Source organism: Xyrauchen texanus, chromosome 5 (genome assembly GCF_025860055.1).
Source record: "Xyrauchen texanus isolate HMW12.3.18 chromosome 5, RBS_HiC_50CHRs, whole genome shotgun sequence".
Taxonomy (NCBI): domain Eukaryota; kingdom Metazoa; phylum Chordata; class Actinopteri; order Cypriniformes; family Catostomidae; genus Xyrauchen; species Xyrauchen texanus.
In genome coordinates, this window is record NC_068280.1 from 33,634,452 (window position 1) to 33,652,444 (window position 17,993).

General features: G+C 36.5%; 1 protein-coding gene across 5 annotated transcripts in view; it reads left to right on the forward strand.

Annotated features, from left to right (window-relative positions):
* gria2a (glutamate receptor, ionotropic, AMPA 2a) overlaps positions 1-16,247 on the forward strand; it is a 59,515-nt gene extending 43,268 nt beyond the window's left edge. Inside the window, exons 11-16 of one of the 5 annotated variants that reach the window (XM_052127220.1) lie at positions 1,807-2,174; positions 2,658-2,856; positions 3,904-4,151; positions 5,841-5,955; positions 11,087-11,302; positions 14,204-16,247. In XM_052127220.1, the coding sequence (XP_051983180.1) occupies positions 1,807-2,174; positions 2,658-2,856; positions 3,904-4,151; positions 5,841-5,955; positions 11,087-11,302; positions 14,204-14,368 (1,311 nt within the window). In that variant the 3' untranslated portion in view covers positions 14,369-16,247. Of the gene's footprint in view, positions 1-1,806; positions 2,175-2,657; positions 2,857-3,903; positions 4,152-5,840; positions 5,956-6,399; positions 6,515-11,086; positions 11,337-14,203 lie in introns of all 5 variants that reach the window. The other 4 variants (XM_052127216.1, XM_052127217.1, XM_052127218.1 and 1 more) reach the window with 4 other exon arrangements.
* Positions 16,248-17,993: the final 1,746 nt, after the last annotated feature.

The window sequence follows — 17,993 nt, forward strand, 5'->3', positions numbered from 1 at the left end:
GTATCTGTTCTTTTGCATCACAGATGATTCAGGGAGGAGAGAGGATGTTGAGGATAGTACTAGAGTGTAAGATTTAGGAACTGTAGAAACAGGCCCAGCCAGAGCAAAACTCAAAGAATACCCTCTCACCAGCTTTGGACTACAGGGAAGTGGTTGCTAGTGTGAAAATAAAATTGTCTGGGCTAAGCCCCGGATGTCCTTCAATGCTGGAAACGCCTTTGCATCTGATGATAAATTACAATTTAAAAGTGGATTGTTTTGTGCATATTTTTCCATCGCTAGCAGATGAGTGAGGTCTGACACAACAAAAATCCAGTTTAAGCCCTATAGTTTAATAGGGGCCCTGGGCCTATCTCTGGGTACCTGGCTTAGAAAAAGATATGCACTAAAACAGATTGTGTGTAGTATAGCTTAATTTTGCGGCAATTTTTTCAATTGTTTATGTTGCCCCCAAACAAGCCAAATGCCCCCCAAACTTGATATCCTGGTAACCCCTCTGATATCAGACCTCCTAAATCTAGAGACATACCAGACCCCCTAAAATCCAGAGCAGCACTAGATCTCCTAAAAGCCAGAGCAGCACTAGATCTCCTAAAAGCCAGAGCAATATCAAACCTGTTAAAGCCAGAGCAATACCAGACCTCTTATAATCCAGAGCAATACCAGTCTACCCTAAAACTCAGAGCAATACAAGACCCCTAAAACCCAGACTAATACCAGACTACCTGAAACCCAGACCAATACCAGACCCCCTAAACCCCAGAGCAATACAAGACCCCTAAAACATAGACCAATACCAGTCTCCCTGAAACCCAGACCAATACCAGACCTCCTAAAACCCAGAGAAATACCAGACCTCCTTAAAGCCAGAGGAATTCCAGGCCCCCTAAAAACCAGAGAAATACCAGACCCCCTAAAAACCAGAGCAATACCAAACCCCATAAAACCCAGACCAATACTAGACTCCCTCAAACCCTGACTAATACAAGACTCCCTGAAACCCAGACCAATATCAGACTCCTTAAAACCCAGACCAATACCAGACTCCCTAAAATCAAGACCACTGCTAGACAAATATATGTGAATAAATTCAGCCTTTCCTTAATTTGAGACACTATACCCATTTTGTACAGTGCCATAGTAGCTTTTCAGAGCCACAGAATTCTTACAAATTCTCTATGATTGTGAATATACCGTGCCAAATTTAGTACTCTGGAAATCCGCCCATGGTCTTGAAAACTGGATCCAGATCTTACATTTAAGTTCTGAGATTGAGACCGATTAATGAGACCCAGGCTCATAAGAAAGCTATGTTTACTGTATGAGGTCTCAGGAACAAGTTCATAAGATCAAGACTGCAATTTTAATGCACAAGACTGCAATTTTTGCACATGTTTGCACGTACACTATATGTAGAAATATTATTTAGTCTGTGTAGTCTCATGTGGTTCTGTTTTTATCCTATGTTGTTTTATGTAGTTATAAAAGTATGTGCTTAACCACTTGACTTGACTTGAATCACTGGCTTATCCAACATGACTACTTTGGTCTACCAGCTTCACCATAAAAAACAATGTTGTCCAAATAGCTTGGCCATGCTGGTCCAACAGCTAGACCAACAACAAACCAGCAAAACCCAGTCGGGACCAAATGGAACTTTATGCTCTAGTCTTTTCAGCAGGGCCTGAAACTACAAGGCGTATTAAAAATATAACAGAAACTGGAACAGAAACTTCACACTGACTAATATATTTGTGTGTCTAATATTCTCGTTAACTTAATTCCTTCTCTTCTCACTGTTAACAGAAAGCAGACATAGCTGTAGCTCCTCTTACCATAACTCTGGTCAGAGAGGAGGTGATTGACTTCTCTAAACCTTTCATGAGTCTGGGAATATCCATAATGATCAAGAAACCGCAGAAATCCAAGCCAGGTGTCTTCTCCTTCTTGGACCCTTTGGCCTATGAGATCTGGATGTGCATTGTATTCGCCTACATTGGAGTTAGTGTTGTGCTCTTCCTTGTTAGCCGCTTCAGTCCTTACGAGTGGCACACTGAGGAGTTTGAGGATGGGCAACTGGGACCTAGCGAATCTACGAACGAGTTTGGAATCTTTAATAGTCTCTGGTTTTCTCTGGGCGCTTTTATGCAGCAGGGATGCGATATTTCCCCAAGGTTGGTGCGTTTAGTGCTAGCTGGCTAGCGTGTGGGGTGTGCTTTCAGCTTTGTGCATAAACAGTTTTCCTACAATTGCCATGGTTTGTATATGTTCACACTCCTGCAGCTTTTGCTTCAAATAGATGTCCATGGAAATAATCTAGCTTCTCTTTAGTGTTCCATGGGGAAGGAGAGAGAGCTAACACAGGATTAGATATGTTTGATTGAAGTTGTGGTTTATACTTCGGTTGGACATTTCTTCTGTGAACATGTACTCACTTGGTTGGAAACAGTAAGGTGCACAAGGTTGCCGTCTCCTTCTCTCTTGGAGTGGTACCGTGTTTCGGCTGCATATTCCCCATTCTCTCCAAAGTGAAAGGGTCTATAATATGACCATTGCGGTTCTTTCTTTCTTTCATTCGAGGTAGAGTTCTTAACAAGATACTGTTTCCATTGGTGTGAGCTTGTGTGTGTTTGGCTGACTGTGTTTGCTGTGTGTAGGTCTTTGTCTGGCCGTATAGTTGGTGGTGTATGGTGGTTTTTCACCCTCATCATCATCTCCTCCTACACGGCTAACCTGGCTGCTTTCCTCACTGTGGAGAGGATGGTGTCACCTATTGAAAGTGCTGAAGACCTGGCCAAACAGACCGAGATTGCTTATGGAACACTGGATGCAGGCTCCACCAAAGAGTTCTTTAGGGTGAGATACTGTAACTAGGCATTGTGAGGCTTAAGCTTGGGGACTTTTAGGGTTTATGCTAGTTGCAGGTTGTATTAGGGGGAGGGACATTCTCATTCTAGAAAACATTTGACTGGACAAAAATCTGTGTTGTTCAGATGAGTTGGGGAGAACAAGAACAATAGTTTATTTTAAACCAGGACAACAGATCTCAATACATGTTTGTCTTATATCATTATTATGAGTTATGATTGTGTAATAGATATGACTGCATATAATGTGAACTAATTGTCCATATTTTTAATTCAAGAGTGTAGTATAGCATTACAGGCATGCTAATATCACCATTTATCTTGTATTTTACCAGATATTCCAATCAGTTTTTCAAAATCCCTTATACACTATATGATCATGTTTAATAATTTCTGTATTTAATCAGCAAAGCTATATATTTTATTATGGGTCAGTTACTTGTGAAGGCAGTGTGTAAATGCAGTAGACACATCCATCTCTGCAATTTCTACTAATCCTGTATGAATAGGCCTATAGAATGTAAAATATGGCATAATCTTATCTAAAAAGTCTGGAAAAAATGACTGATATTACCGGTTTGCTTAGGAGTAAAATCACGGAGAAGCTTAGATACTGTAACTACATTACCCCACGTCCGAATATAAAGCAATCCCATCTGATTTTACATTTTTAACATGTATATCTGCATGTAGTGAACATTTACGAGTACACTAGCATATAGATGGCCTCAAAGCTAACACATATAGACTAAAATCAACTAAACTCACATTTTAATATCAAATGATCTGATTGCCTGTTATTGTGCTGCGTTGTGCAGCATTTTTGCTCTCAGTGTGGACAGACAAATGACTTGTCTCCTAGTTAGGACACAGTGGGGTGACAGTTTCGCCCCTTTTGCACATTTGTATTTTAGTGCTTATTCACTAACCACCACTGACTAGTTTAAGTAGGTTTGCAAATAAATGCTGATTCTAAACCTCTGCTTTAGTTTTTCTCAATATGTTTGTCTCTGTCTTCTTGTTTCTCTTTACCCAGAGATCTAAGATTGCTCTTTTCGACAAGATGTGGCAGTACATGAAGAGTGCGGAGCCATCTGTGTTTGTTAAAAACACAGTGGAAGGTGTTTTGCGTGTCCGAAAGTCCAAAGGAAAATATGCTTACCTTCTGGAGTCCACTATGAATGAGTACATCGAGCAGCGCAAGCCCTGTGATACCATGAAGGTCGGAGGGAACCTTGACTCTAAAGGCTACGGCATCGCTACACCCAAGGGATCTGCTTTAAGGTGGGTGGAGTAGTATAACAATATGGCCCATGTTGTTATAGTATCCCACCTACCCTGATGTAGGCCGGGGGTCCCTCTTTAAAATGAGGTAAACTAGGTAAACCGGCATTGAGTGTAGGGGCAGATGGTAACCAAGGCAACCTAGGAAAAAACAGCAGTATAGCAAGTTATTAAAGCAACTGCAGATATAGTGAGGTCCTTAGACAGCCTAGCTGACAGCTGACAAGCAGGTTACCTAGCAACTAGGGCTGGGCGAGATAGCTTAAAAATAGCTATCTTTCAGCCTTTTGATGCAATTCAATACATACCTCGATATTTAGAGTTTGAAATCCTCAATACTGAATATCTTGATATTGCTTTAATTTTTTACTATTATTAATCAGAGGAACCAAACATGTGTTGAGTTTTTCCCACACTTTTTCCCTACGTAAACCCAAGGAAGTATGGGATTTAATCATTTGCATATATATGCACCAATTTAAGAATACGTTGTTATAAAAGCAGTATTTACATAAATCTATTTTTACTAAGACATTTTAATATATGCAAAATGCCACACAGGGAATTCCATTAACATCTAAAAGCAGTATTTACATACATCTATTTGTACTAAAACATTTTAATATATGCAAAATGACTGAGAGACTTTCATTAACATCTCTGAGTAATGACTCAATTAGTTGAATCTGAATTTTGAATTGTTTCATTGAAATTAACTAAATCACAAGTAATTTGAACATAAAAAAAAAAAAAACTGTTTTGCTATTGAAGTTTAAATCAGAAATATGTTACTACTGACTCTTAAATTCCAAGTTGCCAGACAAGGAAGGATCTCGAAACTAGTCTTATAAATCTTTAGAAAATGTAATGGCTAAATTAAAAGCGATTGTTGTTTAATTGTATATTGCCAGCAAAATTATCTTTAATATTCAATATATTGCCAAGCCGTACTAGCAACCTGCTCTCTTTGGCGAAGATGTGATATAATGTAGTCAAACAAATTGTCAATATCTTAGTTACCAGTAAGATTAATATAACCTCATAAACAAGCTTTAAGCTTTGAGCTTTTTTCAGATGTGTTATTTAGTCCACAAGCTCAGAGGATTACTCGTGTTTGCCATCAATATCTGTTTATTAAATGCATGTCTGTTTTTAATGACTGAAGCAATGGCCTCTTGCAACCAGACTGTGTTGTTATGACAAAAGCTATTTATTGATAATCACTAATCAATGCATGTGATTGGGCACTTGGATTTTGAATGATCACCATAAGCATTACGAATGAATAAACTGAGGCACAGTACTGTAACATGATAATGAATGCAGTTGATGATGCACTGTTTGAACTTTGCATGCTGTCTCTTTTGATATTTCTAACCAGATTTGTCTGCCTCAATGTTATATTGTTTTCTGCTAATTGATTTGAGGCTCTGTATGTGCGCTTATGTAATAATTTATATAATTGCTGATCCTCCTCTGTTCTAGCCTCCTGCCTCAAGAGTAAAAAAAGAACTCTTACAGCTCGACCACCTTATAGTTTAATGGGATGTTTAAAGTCATTTTGATTGGTTGATTGATGGATTGTCTAACCTAATGTTCCATTCATTCTATGCGACTTGTGGGGCGTAGCCCGCTGCAGCTCCGCCCCCCTCATACTGTCTGACAAATATGTTTTATCATTTGTTTAAGAAACGCGGTAAACCTTGCAGTGCTAAAACTGAACGAGCAGGGGCTTCTGGATAAATTGAAAAACAAATGGTGGTACGACAAAGGAGAGTGCGGCAGCGGAGGCGGGGAGTCAAAGGTCAGACCCGTGCTCGGGACTTGGGTAAAAAATGATATGAAAACATGTACATGAGCAGAAAGCATTATCAGTGGTCCCAAGGAACAAGACAAGTCTCCTACAAACTGAATATATCCATCATTTCCCTTCAGTAATCCACTGTAAGAGCTTTCTGCTCTAGCATGAAACTGATATTTTTCTAGATTATTGAAAAACATACTGTTTTCCCAGAGGTGCAAGGCTTGTAGGCGGCCACTGTCTCTGCTTCCTGCTCACGGCGATGGGTCTGTGCACATCTGGCACGGCAAAGCCGCGTTTGCCGACTGCCAAATGGAGCGCAGACTGCCGATCGCCACCACGCTCAGGGCTGAATCATTACCAGCGCTGTAAGCGAGTGCAAATGTTACTGACAATAACATAAAATAACATTGGTAATGTTATTTATGTTATTTCCCATACGCGAAGAACGCCAGTAAACCTTGCAGTTTTGAAACTCAGTGAGCAAGGCATCTTAGACAAGCTGAAAAACAAATGGTGGTACGATAAGGGAGAATGTGGAGCCAAGGACTCTGGAAGTAAGGTCAGTCACTGCAGGGAGTGCGTGCGTGTGTGTGTGTGTGTGTGTGTGCGTGTGTGTGTGTGTGTGTGTGTGTGTGTGCATGTCTGTTCCATCTCTGGTAGGGATAGAATGTGCTTGTTGGTGTGTGCGCGTGTGTGTGTGTGTGTGTGTGCATGAAAACACTGTCTCTGTTTGGGTTATCCAAACCCAAGCATCAGCACACTCTGTGTGTCTTTGACCCTGATTACACCTAGTAATAACACCTTATGCAATTATGATCAGAGCTAAATACAGTTATATAGGAGGTAATAAGATGAGTTTTGGCTGATCTGATCACAAATGTACAAACGAGACATCACCGTTACACCTGGTCGTCTCTTTTGACCACTTGTGTTCGGATTTCGAGGAGAGAGTCATTGATTTCATAAGGACATACATAAGGACATACAGTCATTATGTCTGTGTTTTACTGAATGATAATAAAGTGCAAAAAAGTAAAAGACGAGAAAGAAAACTGTTAAAAACTGGCGCACATTTTGTCTTATTATTCCCAAAAGTTATGTTTGAAGCAGAATTCTGACTTATTTCTGTGCAGACCTGTAACTGAGCTTCTAGTGTGCATGATGCGCATATCTGTGCTCCTATTGTACTTGTTAACGCATTCCCTTTTTTAAATTTCGGAAAGTAAACTTATTCCCTTGAAATCCACACGGAACCAGCAAAAAAAGGCTGTTACAGCTGCTTTTACATCTTGTGACAAATGGAATTAAAGCACCTATGCTGCTTGAACCCCATTATTCGCTGCTTGCAGCTATATTTATTATTATTATTATCATTTAGAATAAGATTATTATTCTGCCCTAAAACTGATCGTGCAGACCAAACCATAAAGCCTAGACACTTGAAAATTTCAGGGATGGTAGTACTCCAGCTGGCTGGCCATATTCATGGATTTGGCCCATGGGTGGCGCTATAATGAATAAAACAGTTGCATTGCATATTTTGGGCCATAACACCTAAACCGTATGTCCGAGACTCAAGTGCCTTATATCATTGGAATCCTTGGCTCAAGACGATCATATATCCAAATTAATTTCCATCATGAAAATTTTTTCGCAATTTCAGATTTTTTCGTAAAACCTACTTTTCGAACTCGTCCTAGACCATTTTTTTAATAAATCAAACCGTTTTAGAATAACGCTTCAAGTACAATGATATTGACCACGATTGGACCAAAATGGACTTGTGACTGTAACATTGCAATGCGTTGGTATATTGCATCACAGGCATGACCTGAGGGTACCTGCATAGTTTTGGCGCAGTGCCAAACAATTGCTATTTTGCTCACGAGCTATATGAATAAGGCTTTTACATCTTGTGATGTGGAATTAAAGGACCCTGTTAATAGCTGCTTGCAGCTATATTTTTCTTATTATTTTGTCTCTTCTACCCAATACCTTGCTATTCTCTTTTAACAAACAGAAAGTATGAGTCGCTCCCATTTTACATGTATTTGTGCTAATTTGCACAGTAAAAAAAGATAATAAAAACAGCTGAAAATAAAAAGACATAATAAATGTAAGGAGATGTGGATGATTTTTTTTTTATTTTCTATCTATTTTTTGTCTCCTGCTAACCAAATCTTACTCTCCTCTTTCAACAAACATGAAAGAACAGCTTGTGCCCATTTTGTTATTGGCAAAAGGAAACATTTAAGAAAAACAGATTAAAACAATAAAGACAGAGGGTATAGGGAGATGTGGGTGAAGTTTAATTTTATTATATTCTAATTATTTTAATAATTTTTTTGTCTTCAGCTTCTTAATACCTTGCCCTCCTCTTGCGCTTTCTCTATATTTCATTGGCCGTGGCTCATTGTCATCTCTCGCTTGTCGGGACAGTGCGCACACATGATGACAAGACATCTAGATATCAGGCAGTTTTGAAAACAATCGTAGCGTGTGGGACTCGTCTCGGCCTGTCGAAGTAGTGCACACACAACAAGAACTTTTGTTGTGACATCTGAGACTTCTTGTCGCAGACCAGTCGCCGACACAAAACATCAAAAGCTTGAGTTGTGGTTCCACTAGGCATTAGTGCCATGGGGAGGTGGAGGGATGCTGAAAGAATTGCCACCAGTGCCGCCTATAAATTTCAGCAATCTGAAATGCCAACCAGTGCTCGACTCTAGGGCTACGTAAAAATAGAGATTTTCCGATGCATCGCAATCTTCATTTGAACTATCTCAATATCGATTCTTAAATTCCAAGTTTACACTATGTGTATAGTGCAATCCTCCACTATAATGAGTGGATATCACCCGCATTTGCAACCAAATTGTGCGCTATGGGACTAAAATGTATATGTTTGGCAACTGGCTGGTAAATGTTTACATTTCACTCACCAGTAATTGTGTAGTAAATTGGTCAAGTATTCAGCAGTGAGATCCTTTCACAGCATGTTGAGAGTAAAAGTTGTTTTGTGTAATGAGTGTCCAAAGACGTGATCCACGCGACCCATTTGACATTGAATAATGTCTCTTTTAATACCCTTTCTGTTCTCTATAATCAGTTGTTGATAAAAAATAAATACAAAATAAACATTTCATTCTAATCGTGTATGGCACAGATAAGATAAAGCAATTTGAGTCCTCTCTTGTTAACATGCGTTCATCTACAGACCCTCTTTATAGAAAGGATGATTTTGTTAAAGTGACCGGTTTTAGCATATGTTCAACAAATCAGTAAATACTTGTAAATAGTACAAAATTATACAATTAAACAATAAACATGTAACAACAAATCTTATTTATTGATTGAATACATGGATTTGTTCATTTTTCAAAAGCCAAAATAAATGTGACCAACATGATGAAAAACGAATAATATAAAATTAGTAAAATTAATATTTTCGTATTTTCCCTGTATAATTAACAGCATTATGGGGAGAGAATGTCTTTCATATTTAAGCAAAAGGGACATTATAACTGAAATATACCCATATGAATCGATATTGAATCTAATCAAATTGAGAAGCTAATCGAGAGCTTGTGAATTGGAAATGAATCAAATCAGGAACTCTGTATCAATACCCAGCCCTACTAGACTTGAAGTGTATTGATGGTTACATCTGCTTCTACATCTGGTCCACTTACGATTTTTTCCCCCATAATATTACGACTTCAATTTCGTTATGCTGCAAATGCATTTTCATAACATTCCGAATTTATTGTCAAAACATTGGTACTTTAATCTCATAATGTTATAACTTTATTCTCATAATACTACAACTTTAATCTCGTAAAAGTGCCTATTTTTTAATTATTCTCGAAACATTATGCCTTTATTTACATAATGTTTTTGACTTTTATTCTGGAAAAATTTTATGTCTTTAAAAAAAAAAAAAATGGCATTACGAAAAAACGAAAACAACCATATGATCTGAAAATATTGGAAAAGCCCATACATATATGTACTGTATATGCAAAATACTTCAGCATATATTCAGTGGCACAGATCATCCATAGTTAACTTAAAATACAGACAATTCTGCTTGAAACATCATGTTTGTGATTAGATAAAAATTCAAGCATGTGTGGCAGAAACGGTGTGTAGCTTTTATTTTTTACTTTTTGCTGTCAACATGCACTGACTTATTAAGTATAAATCAAAATCCGGAAAGAGGAGACACATTTGAGATTAACAGTAAATGTACATTTTAAATAGTGATCTCTCTCGGCTGACCACTTGTGATTGGCTCCCCCAAAATGTATGTTAATACCAGGTGTAAACAGGGCCTTTGTGTATCCAAGAGAGTGTTATATCTAGAGAAAGGGAAAGGATGTGCAAAAAGTAAATACAGACATATATTTGTGTATGTGTGTGCGTGCGTGTGTGCGTGCGTGTGTGTGTGTGTGTCAGAGCAAGCCCCCTACAAAGATTTACCACCGCATGAATTAGAGCCTGACCTGTGTATATAATCAATGATGCCTATAGAACCAGGGATGTGATATAAACATACAGTAATGCATGCAAGAGACACATAGCAAATACATAATCATCTTTTATTTTCACACAAGGGCATTTCACTCACACACAAACACACATACTATACCTGTTTAGGCTCAGAATATCCTTGTGCTCCTTCTCTGTATTTATGTGTGCTTTATTGACAGCTTGTCCTGTTCTTTTTATAATTTTTTTTATCTCTCTTACGCTCTCTCTCACACACTGCTATCTCTTTTTCTCTCTCCCTCTCTTTTCCATACGGTCTCTCCTTGTCCCTCACCAATGATGTAAATGTTGTTTTGTATATCTGCCTTTTACTTCAGCTGTCTTTAATTGCAGTTCTGTAGGTGGTGTCCCTTTCCTTTATTATGTGCACGCATTACATCATACCTCGTCCTCACTGTTGTACTTTCTTAGCCTAGTCTGTGTAATATATGTGAATTACTGATACACTCACACTCAGTATATACACAATTTCGCACAGTTATATTTTCTGTTAAATTAAAATACACTCATAATCAGTAGTATTAACATATTGTCAAAATTTCTCTCCCTTATTTTTGACCTTTGACCTTTCCTCTTGCAGGAGAAGACTAGTGCTCTCAGCCTGAGTAATGTTGCGGGCGTCTTCTACATCCTGGTGGGCGGTCTTGGGTTGGCTATGATGGTCGCTCTGGTGGAGTTTTGCTACAAGTCTCGTGCGGAGGCCAAGCGCATGAAGGTTGCCAAGACTCAAGCTCTAAATCCCTCCTCTTCCTCGCAGAATTCTCAGAATTTTGCTACTTATAAGGAAGGGTACAACGTTTATGGGCTGGAGAGTGTTAAGATCTAGTGGGGTAGGAACGGCAGAGTTTTTCCCCCCTCGTCTATTCACTATTTTTTGTTTTCTGTCATTTTTTATCGTATGCCAAATGCTTCATCGCCACTGCATGATTCTTTAGTCATCACACTGACATGAATTTGTCAAAGATTTAAAGGGGTCATATCATAATATTAGTCATTTTATTTTAGTCTTAATTTAGTATTTCGTGGCCATTTTTCACCCTCTCTTTGACCCTTAGAATTAAGCCATTTTTTCCTGGTAAAACAATGACTTTAATTCCCTTTAACACAAATCATGAATAAATGGCAGATTATCAGTTAAACACTTAATTTTTACCTTGTTGCTCACACAATGCTATATTATGACAACAAAACACTTTTACTATGGCACATTGCATAACAACTTAATTTACAAGCTTGTTCAAGTATGGTCAAATTGCACGGTAGCTGAACTTATGAAATGTTGCACTGTTCAGAGTCCTGAAGAGCATGTGAGTCGAAATGTGAGCCGAAAGTGCCAAAGAAGCTCCACAAAATAACACTTTAATAACGTTTAAAATAACACGATTGGAAATTTCACCTCGGAACTGCCACGATATGTGTAATTAATGTTTTTACGTGTAATGAAAAGTAGCCACAGTCATGTTATTTTCATGAGATCAGGCTAAATATAGTTGGTGCTGCCCCATCCTTAAAAGCCTCTGTTACATTGTGACAGGTTCGCAATACAAAAATGGAAATGTGCAACTTAAACTGCTAAGGTCATACAGAAATGAAGTCACTTTTTGATAACGCTAGGGTTCTATGAAAGCATAATAGAGCAGCAAGTGCTAGACACAAGGAATAGTACAGCATTTTATGGACTTATGGACCCAAATCTTACTCTTAGCTTAGCTTAAGTTGATCATGGAGACCATTGGCGCCAATGCAGCCATCGTTAGTTATATGCCAACTGGAATAGCATCTCCTTTTAGAAATAAAAGTATTTATTCTACACCCTCCTTATTCCTTCTCTGTGTATGGGCAACCTAAGTTGCTGAACACAGAATAGCTATTCTTAGCAATTTTTTAAAGAATCTTTGCTGCTTAGTTTCAATAGATGATATTTTTGGACTGAGGAGACTGATGAGGTTTTCCGTTCTGATGCTTACTGTATTTTCACATTGAATATCAAACTGTTTAAAAAGGAAAATTAGATTTTTCGATTATGATATGACTCCTTTAAAAGCAATTTGTGACATGACAGTTTTGGTCTGATCAATAAGATTAAAGTAAAGAAATTATGTAAAAATGGACATAGGATAAGTAGAGGGAGGGTAAAATGTACTGATGAAAAAGGTGTTGAATCAACAGAAAACATGGATGGTTCATAGAGTAATACATTTATTTTAGTTATTTTCGATTAGCAGGAGTAATTTCATTCTCTTCTTCATTGACGTTCGATTTTAATTTGTTTATCATTATTGACGCTTGTGGTTGTTTGTGAATTGGCTTCACCGCTTGCTTTTGATATAAAGCTCTGCCATTTTACTCAGTGAAAAACCCATTAGCTGTCAATCATTCTCCACCCCATCTGCTCTTCATGAAACATTTACAATGATGTAATATATTTATAAAATATACAGTGGGCCTAAAAAGGATTTGGATACATAAGTTACAATTTAAAATATGCCTTAATGTCATTGCGTTACATACAAAATATCGAAACAAGTGCATCTGCAAACCATCTGGTTAAAAGTAAATTTTTTATGTATTGAGTCAGTTTCCCTCACGTTCACACAGGTGCTCTAGCAGAGTAATCACAGGAGTAATTCATCAAATTAACTATGGATATGTTTTCCATTAAATATTTCTTGTCTTTATTTTTACAGTATATATATATATATATATATATATATATATATATATATATATATATCCTTTATCCCTCTCGGAGGCTTGATTAGCCTGATAAGGGACCGGGTGTGTATGATCACGAACCGGCACCGCCCTCCGCCCTGCCACAATATCTTTTATAATTTTAAATAAACTTCACTTTGTGAAATGTTTTGCTAGAAAATGGTTTCTGCCAGATTTTATTAGGGCTGTCGAATTATGTAAAACTTTTTCTACTATCGGAGCAATTAAAGCATGATATTCCACCTTGATACAATAGGGAACAGTCAGTGCTTCAGCTGTACAGTTAAACATTGGCCTTGCCTTAGCACTTAACAGCTGGACTAAAATGGAATCTCGAGACATGTTTTTAAAAATTTCAAACTATGTTTAACTTGGTACATCGTCCTAAAAACACAGCACTTAGGACTAGATACGCATAATCTAATGCGACACGACGCAACCAAAGGCAATTTTTGTATTGTGTAAATGCTTTACTTGTCTGTTGCCACAATATATGTATATGATGTAATTTATTTGAATTGTCTGTTTTAAAATATTAATTATATATTGTATATTTATAATTATTGTACTCAATATATTTTAAATTACTTTTTTCTTTCACAGTATATATTGATATGTGTTTATTAATTCTATACTATAGAACTATATTCTATACTATAATACTAATTCTAATTAATCGGCACATAATGTAATTCATTCTATTAAAAAATTTTAATCAATTGAAAGCACTAAAAAAAATGTTTTTGAAATAAATGCCGCTTGGCACTATTATGTTATATAATGCTGAGACATTCATAACATTTGGCTTAAGTGTTCAAATACATTTTGGGGTCACTGTATTTGTATTTCAGATATAGATCACACACTGCATAACATGAATGAGCATTTCTGTATATTCTATTTCTCCGTGTGTATGTGTGCATTTGGGCATGATTTGCTGTGTATTTATATATTGTTTGTGTGGGTGTGTGTTTGGAAACAGATGACGTTCACAGATGCTATGCGCAGTAAGGCCAGGTTGTCTATAACGGGCAGTACAGCGGAGAACGGGCGAGTGCTGACTCCAGACTTCTCTAAAGCCGTCCATGCTGTGCCATACCTGAGACCTGGAATGGCAATGCCTCTGAGTGTGAGCGAACTGTCCTGAGTGCCTTACACACACACACACTCACATACACACACACACACTGTTGCAAGCATGCTTTACCCCCACTTTCATACATATCCATAAATGTGTACATATTCTGACACATCTACACACTCTGACACAATATATTTACATATAAATGCTTAATTATAAATGCTCCATATACAATGAATCACAAATATCATGTACGCACAGGATGTCAGATCTATACTGTATATGTAAATATTCATGCAAAGACACTCTTTAACAGAGATTTTTCTGTTCAGTGTATTTGTATTTTTAACATAGTTGATGTATACAATCAACATTTGAATACATAAAAACATGTTGACATGCACGCACAAATAAAATATATACAGGCACGTTGCTGTGTGTACATATGCAGGCAAATTCACAAACCATGTGTTGGCACTCTGCTACCTGTATAAAGTTCCATGTTGTATACATTTTACTTTTTGGAAGGTCCCATGCTCACATATGCACACAATAGAACTTCCTTTCTCCTGTATATTCACAGAAACATACACAAGCAAAGAAACACACTTGCCCCATGTCTTCAGTTTTCATTTACTTTTTTTTTACTTTGTAAGATGCCATTGAATCCTTGATTCTCAACAACTCAAGCACACTTGAAACATCTGCATCAACTGTGATTTTGTTTACTTGATCAACATGATGATATAATGTATATATAAAGAGTTTGACTAGAATCATTTCTTATTATATGAGCTATGTCTAAAAAGAAAAATGTATATAATTATACTTTTGTTCATTTGATGTTAATGTTACCATGTAAATGCTTGACTTAAAGAAAAAAAAGAAATTATTTGAGTAGTTTTGTTTTTTTCTCACTGGTTTAATTAGTTGAAAATGTGATGTGAATTTATTTATTTTAGTATTGTTCTGATACTGTTTTTCTGGCCTATGGATGATGCAAGCAGTAGTTTTATAACTCTATACTTAAAAAAAAAGAAAAAAACTTAAAGAATATTTTACCTTCTGCATTACAAATTTCATATGGTATATTAAAAGTGTTTATTGAGATATTGATTAAAATTGATCTGTATGTGAATATATTAACTTCATAATATATTATGATACCCCAAAATGCCAAATATTGATGTGTGCCAAAAATAGGTCAAGGCATTTCAGATGCATTTGTTAATATTTTGTATCTGTAGGGGAAATGTAAAGACTGAAAATCAACACCCTATACTCAAGGGTTTGTTATTTATCTTTTAGTCTTTTCTTTTTAATATCAAACACATTGTATTTTAAATGAGGTGCACTACAATATGCAGTTTAACTGTGAAACGCATGACAACCTTTAGTTATCAATGTTTTTATAAAAGCGATGATTAAAATGAGTATATCACTAAAATAAGTTGACTAGAACTTTAATTTACATAGTCCAGTTATGATCTGAAGACTAAGAGATGGAGACGATTACAGATAGATATATTGATAATTATATTGATAAAGTATATGCCGATCACCCTTTTCTATGCCATGCTGTGCAACTGAAATATTGTTCAATAGTTTTATATGTATATGTACTGTACATGTAAATAGAAACCATTCATGTGTATAACTTAAATCTTGGATGATACACCAATATACACACAGATGCACACAAGAGGATTGCTCATATCGTGCATTTGGGAGTATGTTTGGGGACATACCCTAGTTTTCTGTGCAAAACCTGAGCGTAGTGCCAAGCTGTCTCTCACATACAGACACACAAATAAACTTGTCATCACTAGCATAATTTCAGTTGGAGAGTCTGCAATGGAATGAAATGGAGGACATTTTTTCTAAATGGAATGTGGACTGATTGCTTTATTTTTTGGAATCTTTTGGAATAAACAGAGACTGAGAATCCTCTGATTTTCTTCTGGTTTCCTCTATCATTGGGAAGAAGAAAAAGGGTGGGGGGATGTGAAGCATGTCAGCTGTGCACATCCACACAAACACAGTTACACTAAAATAGAAATTATTCTTTCTGTAGTTGAAATGGCACTTTCTATAAATAGGGTACAAGGCAGGGTCTGAACCTTTTTGTTTCTTTTTCAACAAATGTTCAGTGAAAGGAGGTGCTTAACCTTCAGAAAATGTTGATCAGCATCCTCAGGAGGTCAAACTAAATATTGTATTATAGTTGTTTTCATTTTTGTTCATTTTATTTCAGGTTTGCATTTGTGTAACCCTTTTCCCCAAATTTGGGACATGCCTAAATATAGTTTAAGCCCATGGTTTGTGTGATTTTCTAGCAATAAACATCATAATCAAATTAACCAAAATTTTCAATTAAAACAACAAAACTATGTTAGAACTAATTAAGTTGAGGGTAAATATTTTGGGACCAAATGTTGGTTTGTAGTTAATGATAAACAGATTTGTTTGCTAGTTTTTTGCTTAAAATAACTTTGGGAACAGGATTGAAGTTTGAACATTATTAATACAGTCAACAGTACAATTTATGTGAAAATTGAATGAGATTATTTACTTATCTTTCTGTCTTGCTCTAGAACAGGTCTAAATGATGCTACTTAGGTGTCACAATTAGGTACAATTAGGAATGTTACTTTTTTGTAATGGAAGAAATCGTGCGGTTGCAGGGTTGCATACAACATGTGGAATAAAGCAAAGTTTTTGGACCTTAAAAGTAGTTAGTAATTAAAAATAGTTTTAAAGAAAATAATTTAATATAAAAATGCTATACAATTATTTAGTATAGCATAAGTATTATTAAATATAAATCATGTCAAAATGATGACGTTGCTTGATTTTAATTGTTGGATACATTCCAAAATGTCAGGACCTCTGACATGGAACAGGTCAAATTCACCATTTGAAGTGAGCGAATACAGACATTTGATGTGTTTAAAACGAGTTACTTTTCATGCTAGGTTAATTTTATGTAGGATAACTGGTTGTTTGAATTCTCACAACAAAAACATGGTATTTGTGCCTGTAATTGGAGTAAAGGGACAGGAAAGTGTACCGTATTCATGGAAATGCAAAATACAGTACACCTACAGAAACACATAGCAGTTTTCTCTGCCATTTGAGTCGGCCACTGACAGAGCTCAGAGCTGATGATATTTTTCAACCTAAAATGCTTCAGGCAACTCGCATGGTAACACAGAAACAGATGTGGTCCTCGTCCGTCTGTACTTGGGACATATTAATGCTTTCATGGGCTCAAAAACAAGCAATAGTACTTTACTCATGTGTGTCTGATTGTAGGATGTGTGGCCATTAACATACATATATATATATATATATATATATATATATATATATATATATATATATATATATATATATATATATATATATATGAAGTGCCAAGTACTTCACTAAGTGAAGTACCAGTGGCTGTTGTTAAGGTAATGCCATGTTTTTTATGTCCTAGGACACACACCAACCCACACACACATAATCAGTTTTCAGGCAAGGCTCAAAGGCAAACAGACTCACATAGCAGCTGCAGCTCAGCAGTTGAGTTTCCTCTTACTGTGCCTAGCTCCTAATCAGCATCATCAGCCAATAAGAAATCTGTATTATCATATAGCCAAAAAGAGCAGGGTCTATTATTGTATCCAATTAATGCTCAGCAACA